General features: G+C 39.6%; 1 protein-coding gene across 1 annotated transcript; it reads right to left on the bottom strand.

The window, feature by feature from the left end:
• Positions 1-4,689: 4,689 nt before the first annotated feature.
• Positions 4,690-5,082, bottom strand: LOC138899298 (uncharacterized). Its single transcript, XM_070185455.1, has one exon. It carries the CDS (start codon positions 5,080-5,082, stop codon positions 4,690-4,692), a length of 393 nt encoding a protein of 130 aa, XP_070041556.1.
• Between the last annotated feature and the right edge of the window lie 3,892 nt (positions 5,083-8,974).

Genomic DNA, 8,974 nt, shown 5'->3' with positions numbered 1-8,974 from the left:
TTGAAAGACAGAACCATTTTCAAAAGTCATGATTTAGCTGAGCATTTATTCTTTGAGTTACTTATGGTATTACTTGTTTTATATTGTTATGAACTATTGTTGATTATGGAAGTTGGACTCTGCCATTGGTACAAGCTCGTCACTACTTTCAACCTAAGGTTAGGTTTGTTACTTATTGAGTACATGGGGTCGGTTGTACTCATACTATACTTCTGCACCTTGCATGCAGATGTTGGCTGTTGATGTTGCTGTGTTCATTGGGAGCTGGATCTGAAGATGTACCTGCGTTCCGGTTGCTACTGCCTCTTGTTCACGGTAGCCTTAGATTCAAAAAAGTCTGTTTATGTACTTTTCAAACAGATGATGTATTACTTTATACCAGCTTTGTATACTTTATTCTTAGAAGCTCATGATTTGTACTACTAGTTCTTGGGAAATGTATAAGATTAAGATTTTTCTTTACTTAAATTGCTTTAATAATTGTTATTGGAATTGGATAGTGATAATTGGCTTATCTAGCGGGTTGGGTTAGGTGTCATCACGACTAATTGGATTTTGGACATCGGTACATCTGCTCCATCACTGAGGCCATTCTCCCAACGGTTCGAAAGGACTGTGGCTGGACGGATAAGAACGTAGTGATTCCCAGGCCCGATGACGATATCACTACATATGTTGAGGGATATCTAAGTGTTTACACTAATTCCTTTACATTGGGCCCGGTAGACCCAGTCATCTTGAACTTTTATAGGAGGTACGATGTGTGTCTCGGCCAAATTCACCCATCACTATGGAGGATCGTGATCCATCTCCGATTCTTTGTGAATAAAATCATTTCGTGCACGTTCACCATCGACCATCTGCTCCGCTTATACAGTCCACGAACCTTCCTGGGGAGGGGACTGATAAAGCTTGTACGTCGGGCCAGCAATTCCTCATTCTCAAGCATCGAGGAGGACCGAGATCGGGGTTGGAAAGGATGCTTTGTCTGGGTAAAGACCGCCGACCTGATACCCGCTGAGTGGAGGCCGTTTCCCGAGAAGTGGAGCGTATCACGTAAGTACACCTTCTTCCGAACGTCAATTTTATGTTTTATCTTCCCTTTTCTCACCGGTGTTTGCTGTGGTGCACCCCTTGCTTGAGTTCCAAACGCCATCCCTTGGCTCAAGGAGTGGATCAATGGAATTTGGTAGCAGATGCCTTATGCCGAACGCTCATGGTGCGAGCTCTCGAAGGGCCGCTGGGAAGCATGTTCTCATGGTAAGATCTTTGTCTCCGAATAAGCAGTTCTAGATGTTCCTTTTCATCACTTATGTCCTCATTGACTCTACTCATTTTGTAGAATTTTCCAAGACCATCGAGCTCAGGCCCTTGGTTGGGTGTGAGGATCAGCCCTCTGATCCCTCTGCTTTGGGGCATCCCGGAGCCACAGCAGGGGAGAAGAAAAGGAGGGGGGGCCCGAGTTCCCTGACCTCAGAGAAAAAGAAAATGAGAAGGAGGATGATATGTAAACCAAAGGAACCCTCCAACTCCCGAGTGCTTTGGAATGTGTGTTACAATGTGTTTAATGAATAGTCAATCCCCCATTTATATAGTAGGGGAATCCTACTCTAGGTACGATTCTGTAAAAGATTAAAATTCTTCTGTTTAACTGATTGCCAGTTCTCCATTGATACGTGCCGGAATCCATGCCGTGATACCCGACCGGTCGCGGATATTGTGACCTTTTGTTGGTCGTGCTTGGTTGCCTGACTATACTCTCCGAAGTCTTGTGGGATGTGGACCACTCCCGGGTTATGACCCCGATATTCTCGAGGGCAGGCGTCATACCACCGAACTCTAACTCGGTGAGACCCTTGCCTTGATTCCGGTGCCTCTTCATCATGTCTCGAGCTTTGTTTACCCTATCAAAAGTTGGGGTGCGTCATGAGCCCGATTTTACCCGTATACATCAGCAAAATCATAGTCATAGTTTGGAAATAGATACCATTATGAAGAAGCCATGTAAAAGAAACAGTACAAGATGAGAGAACAACAACAAGATAACAATATAATTGAAACAAAAAAAATAATTGTTAGTAATAGAAATCTAATTACAAGAAAATACGAGAATAATATTAATGCTACAGATAACATAAAGAAATATCTTTGACTATCTACTAACCCTCTACCCTTATTCTTGACTTCTACACCCTCTTATCAAGAGTCATGTTATCGGTAAATTGCACATGTGCGATTGATGTAAACTAAGAGTCCACCAAATTGTATAGAGAACCTGGTTCTCTATCAGTTCCCACAAAACACACACATACACACATCGATAAGTAAATAACACAACAATATTTTACGTAGAAAACTCCCAGCTCACGGGATTAAAAACCACAACCTACACTCATAGGATTTTAACTTCACTAACCGAGAAACTTTAGATACAACCTATTGTAATCTAGGAATTAAACTCTTAATCCCTCACCTACTTGAAATAACTCTATTGCAAGTCTCTTTGTAATAACTCTATTACAAAGTTCACCACGTTTACTAACTCTAGTCAAACACAAACACAAGGTTTATGGTTTACAAAGATTTCCTACAAAATGCTTATAACTAAGCTGAGTAGGAATTACAGGTGAATAACATTAACAAAGATACAACAATACTAAGGAAACACGATAAACTTAGTGTTGGGATCTGGTCCTTTGTTCTGTTGCTAGTTTGTTCTTCACGCCTTGGAGTAAATGAAGGCGGCAACACACTTGAGAGAAAATAATGTTTTAGGATTTACAATTGTGTATAATCTTTTGTCTCATATTGATAATATGTAAGTGAGGTCACTAGGATGATGCAAGCAAATATCTGGTACACAGCATGCTTCAACACTGACTACTGCACTGTTGCGTCTGCAGTGCAGCAGCTTTAACAATTGTAAGGAGTTGACTTGTACTGTGACCGGAGGAACTGATATCTATCTGTTCCCTCTGGTGTTCCCTTGACTGATATCATTGGAACTTGTGCCAGACATGTGACTTGTTGTTCAGAGCATAGAGAGACTTTGTATCAGGTTACATATCTGGTTCTTATTTAAAGTTTGTTAAATAATAAAAATACAAAGGCACATAACTTATCAACCTGGCCTTGTTTCTTGTTATAATCCTTCTTCTTAATTATAGCCTTGAACCACCAACCTGGCTTTGTTTCTTGTTGTATTTCCTAACTCATCAAGCTTATTTTTGAACACCCATATGGTTCCAATAACAGTTTTATCTGAAGGTCGGGGAACCAGGTGTCACACACTAGTCCTTTCAAATTGATGGAGTTCTTCCTGCATAGCAGCAATCCAGTCAGCATATTTCAAAGCTTCCTTGATATTCTTGGGCTCAATTTGAGACAGGAAAGCTGAGAAAGCAAACATGCTTCTTATCTTTGATCTAGTCTGAATTCCTGAATCAAGAGGGGTGATTACATTCTGGAGAGGATGTGAGCTTTTGTGCTTCCAGTTAGACACATGAGTCTCATGGTGAGAAGAACCAGGTTCCGCCGTTTGGGATCCATCATTAGCATCCACGGAAGTGTGAGTTCCACTTCTCTACTCAACATCAGGATTACCTTAAACAACATCAACAACTCTATTTTCTGCTTCAGTTGCTGTATTGGAGGGGCCAGGTTCCTCTAAATTAGCTAGAGGTTCTTATGCATCTTCTTCACTAGACTTCTTGACCTGACTCATCAGATCTGCCTTCCCGTTTGCCATATCAATGACTTCTCCAGGAACCTTTGAATGCTCTCTCTCTTGATCATTCTTATGATGTGAATATTTCCCACTTGTGTGGTGTGATTCATCAAAGATTACATGTACACTTTCTTCTACACATTGAGTCCTTTTGTTGTAGACCTTGTATGCTTTGCTTTGTGAAGAATATCCAAGAAAAATCCCTTCATCACTTTTGGCATCAAATTTTTCCAGCGCTTCCTTACCATGATTGAGAACAAAACATTTGCAACCAAATGTTCTCAGGTAAGTCAGCTTGGGTTTTCTCCCATTTAGCAATTCATACTGGTCTTGTTTAGGAAGGACCTGATAATGCACTTGTTTATCATATAGCAAGCAGTGTCCACTGCCTCGGCCCAAAGGCTCTTTGGTATACTACTGCCAATTAGCATCATCCTTTCCATATCTTCAAGAGTCCTATTTTTTCTCTCCACAACACCATTTTGTTGGGGCGTTCTGGGAGCTGAAAAATTATGACTTATACCATTTTCAGCACAGAATTCGTCAAATTTTGCATTTTCTAACTCAGTACCATGATCAGATCTTATGCTTACAACATTATGGCCCATATTCACTTGAATCTTCTTCACAAAGGCAGCAAAAACTGGAAAAGTTTCATCCTTGGTTCTGAGGAACAAGGTCCATGTGAATTTAGAGTAGTCATCTGCAATGACAAAGATGTACTTCTTTCCTCATCTGTTGGTCATCCTCATAGGTCCACACAGATCCATATGGAGAAGATCCAGTGGCCTTGAAGTGCTTACTTCCTTCTTTGGCTTGAAGGAGGACCTGACTTGCTTCCCTTTCACGCATGTATCATACACCTTGTGATCCTTGCACTTTGACTTTGGCAGCCCACGAACCAAGTCCTTCTTAAATAGTTTGTTTAACAAGGAGAAGCTTGCATGTCCCAATATTTTGTGCTAAAGTTCAACATCATCATCAGCAACACTCATGAAACATGTAAGATCCCTACTGTTTAGAGACTCAAAGTCAGCAACATAGATATTTTTGAATCTTTTCGCCACCAGAACCACTTCACTAGTTATAAGATTGGTGATTGTGCAAGATTTTGATAAGAACTCCACTTTGTTTCCTTTGTCGCAGATTTGAGAGACACTCAGCATGCTGTATTTCAGGCCATTCACATAATACACATTCTCAATTGAGTGAGTGGATGTCTTTCCAATTTTTCCAACTCCCAGAATGTATCCCTTTTTGCCATTGCCAAAGGACACACTCCCACCTTGCAGGGCTTTGAGTGAAAAGAAATCGTTAGTACTTCCAGTCATGTGTTTAGAGCAACCGCTATCCATGTATTATTTTTGGCTGCTTCCTTTCACTACTCCCTACACAAAGAAATCAGAGATTAGACCTAGGAACCAATTTGGGTGCCTTGTAATGAGGAAAAAGGCGAATTAAACTTCTTCTTGTCCAAGCAAGCATCACACGTTTTTTATTATAGGAACAAGGTTCCCTAGCAGTAGATACTTTTCAACAAAAACTTTATTTTTTTGTTGGGACTGAAACCTAGATTTACAGAAATCTTTGTAATGACAAGTGTTACCGCAGTGAGTGCAAATCCAGTTATCAGGTATAGTAACATACTTGCTATGTGGGTTATAAAGAGCCTTTTCCTTTTAGAACCCAATTCCCTGCATGTTCCTCCCATTACTTTTATATGTGGAAGTGATTGTATCAGAGGAGCATGTCCACTTTAAAGATTTATCTAGGTCATTTTTAACTCTTAGATCTTCTTGAAGTTGTCTATTTCTTTCAAGTTTAGTACAAAGGCTCAATTTTACCTTTTTAAGTTCATTTTCAAGCATAAGGTCTGCCTCACTCGCCACTTCCTTTCCTTTTGAAGATTTCATGCAATTTTCTATTGAAGCTTTTACAGAAAGAGTGTCCCTTTTTAATTTCCCTATTGTTTCTTTCAGATCCACAACTACTACCAACAAGTCATATCTCTTATGTTCTACCTTTTTAATTTTCTCAATTAGAATATCCTTTTCATTCTTTAAATTCTTAATGGTTTCTTTTAAATTAACAACTACGACCAGTAAATCATCTCTCTCATGCTCTACCTCTCCTAATTCCTCAGTTAAAATATTTTTATCATTGATAAGGTTATGGTAAGCATCAATCAAGACATTAGCTAAAGATACAAGCTTCTTTTGAGAGTAAGACTTCAAATTTCTTTGAACGTCTAGAAATTTTACCTCATCGTCATCATCATTAGATTTTGCCATCAGGACAAAAATGGAATCATATTCTGCTGCTTTGCTTTCAACAGCCATCATGGAGGTGTCGCCTTATTCATCATCGCCCTCAGATTCACTAGGGGAATCTCCCCATTCAGCAAGAGCTTGAATCACAACATTATTACTGGCATCTTTTCTCTTGAATTTTCTATCGGGAACCAAGTTCCTCTTTGTCGTCCTGTTTGTGTTGTGCTTGTAATGGTCCTGCTTGTGGAGAGGACAATCGTTGATGAAATGACCTGGATTCCCATATTTGTGACAACAATCATAGCCTTTGGTTCTGCTAGAGCTTCCCTTTTTGGAATACTTCCATTTCTGCGAACCATTTTCTGAAACCTTCGTATCGAATAGGTCATGTTAGCATCATCACCACTTGAGTCACTGTTGTCTGCTTTGAGAACCAGGTTCTTCTCTTTTTTGGGTTCTCTTATTTCATGATCAATCTTCTTCTTCTTCATTTCATAGGTGTTTAGATTTCTAATGAGTTCGTCAATCGTCAACTTTTGCATATCTTTTGCCTCTACGATAGCATTGACTTTGCTCTCCCAAGAACCAGGTAACACACTGAGTATTTTTCTGACCAGTTTGTTCCTTGGAATGATCTCTCCTAGAGAATGGAGCTCATTGATGATGGAAGTGAAGCGAGTATGCATGTCCTGAATAGACTCATCATCCTTCATCTTGAAGAGCTCATACTCAGTAGTGAGCATGTCGATCTTTAACTGCTTGACTTGAGTTGTTCGTTCATGTGCTGTTTGGAGAGCCTACCAAATCTCATTGGTAGATTGACAAGCTGATATTCTGTTGTACTCGTCTGGTCCAATACCACAAACAAGGATCTTCTTTGCTCGGAAGTTTTTCTCGATAGCTTTGCAATCGACATCATTATACTCCTTCCTTGTCTTTGGGACTGTCACTGCTGTCTCACCAATGATCTTCATAGGGACGAAGGGTCCATCACAAATGATCTGAATCTTCAACCATGATAAAATCATACATTCTTGTCTTCCACCAGCCATATTATTGTCCATTGAATCTTGGTGGTCTGTAGGTTGATTGACCTTCTTCAAAGTTTAGTGGAGCAGCCATGTAGATCCTTTCTATGTGTTAGCCTTATAGAAAGAACCTTCTCTGATACCAATTGATGTAAAATAAGAGTCCACCAAACTATATAGAGAACCCGGTACTCTATCAGTTCCCACAGAACACACACACAACGGTATGTAAATAGCACAATAGTATTTTACGGGAAAAACTCCCAGCTCACGGGATTAAATACTATGACCTACACTCATAGGATTTCAACTTCACTAATCGAGTAACTTTATATTAAAACCTATTGTAACCTAGAAATCACACTCTTAATCCCTTACCTACTTGCAATAACTCTATTACAAAGCTCACCACTTTGACTAACTCTAGTCAAACACTAACACAAAGTTTATGGTTTACAAAGATATCCTACGAAAATACTTCTAACTAAGCTGAGTAGGAATTACAAGTGAATAACATTAACAAAAATACAACAATACTAAGAAAACACGATAAACTCAGTGTTGGGATTTGGTCCTTTGTTCTGTTGCTACTTTGTTCTTCACGCCTTGGAGTAAATGAAGGCGGTTGCACACTTGAGAGAAAATAATGTTTTAGGGTTTTCAAGTGTGTATAATCCCTTGCCTCATGTTGATAATATATAGGTGAGGTCACTAGGATGATACAATCAAGTATCCGGTACACATCATGTGTTAACAGTGATTGTTCTACTGTTGCGTCTGTTGTGCAACAGCTTTAACAACTCTAATGAGTTGACTTGTACCGTGACCGGAGGAACTGATATCCATTTGTTCCCTCTAGCATTCCCTTGACTGATATCATTGAAACTTGTGCCATACATGTGACTTGTTGTCCGAGCACAGAGAGGCTTTATATCAGGTTCCCTATCTGGTTCTCATATGAAGTTTGTTAAATTATCAAAACACAAAGGTACATAACTTATCGACTATGTCCTACATTATCCTTTCCCCCAATGCTTCTTTGGCCTGCCTCAAACTCTCCTCAAACTTGCCATGGTCAACCTCTCATACCTTCTCACTGGGTATCTGGGCACTCCTCTTCACATGCTCGAACATTCTCAGCCTCGCTTTCCGCATCTTATCCACCATGTAGGCTACTCCCACCTTATCCCGAATATCTTTATTTCTAATCTTATATCTGCTAGTATGCTCACACATCCATCTCAACAATCTCATTTTCACTATTTTCATCTTCTGGACATGAGAGTTCTTGACTGGCCAACACTTCGCCTCATGCAATATAGTCGATCTACCAACCACTCTATAGAACTTACCTTTAAGTTTTTGCAGCACATTTTTATCATACAAGACACCAGATGCAAGCCTCCATTTCATCCACCCCGCTCCAATACTATGTATGATGTCATTGTTGATTTTCCTATTACCTTGGATTATTGACCCGAGATACTTGAAACATTCACTCTTCGCGGTGACTTGTGTATCAAGCATCACTTCCATGCCAGCCTCATGAGTTACGCCACTAAATTTGTATTTCAAGTACTGTAGCTTAGTCCTACTCAACTTGAAACCCTTAGACTCCAGGCTCTGTCTCCAAACCTCAGCCTAGTGTTCACACCGTCTTGTGTCTCGTTAATCAGTGCAATATCATCTCCAAATAACATGTACCATGGCACCTCCCTTGAATGTGTCGTGTTAATTTATCCATTACCAAAGCAAATAAGAACGGGCTAAGAGTTGATCCCTAGTTCAACCTATTATCGAATCACAAGAATACTATTGGCAAATCTTGTAGGTAAATGCCAACTCGAAGAAATGCTAAGATGACAAGATAAAAAGAGTAAATTTATAAATTGATTGTGTAAATTTTTGCATAAATTTAGGTAATTTATAAGGTCATTACCAATAAATAT

Source organism: Nicotiana tomentosiformis, chromosome 9 (assembly GCF_000390325.3).
Source record: "Nicotiana tomentosiformis chromosome 9, ASM39032v3, whole genome shotgun sequence".
Lineage (NCBI taxonomy): Eukaryota > Viridiplantae > Streptophyta > Magnoliopsida > Solanales > Solanaceae > Nicotiana > Nicotiana tomentosiformis.
Note: the sequence above shows the minus strand (reverse complement) of the source record. Positions and strands in the feature narration are given on the sequence as shown.

Coding starts and splice junctions, on each gene's coding strand:
- LOC138899298 (XM_070185455.1), bottom strand. CDS start 5,082: ATGGATAGCGGTTGCTCTAAACACATGACTGGAAGTACTAACGATTTC.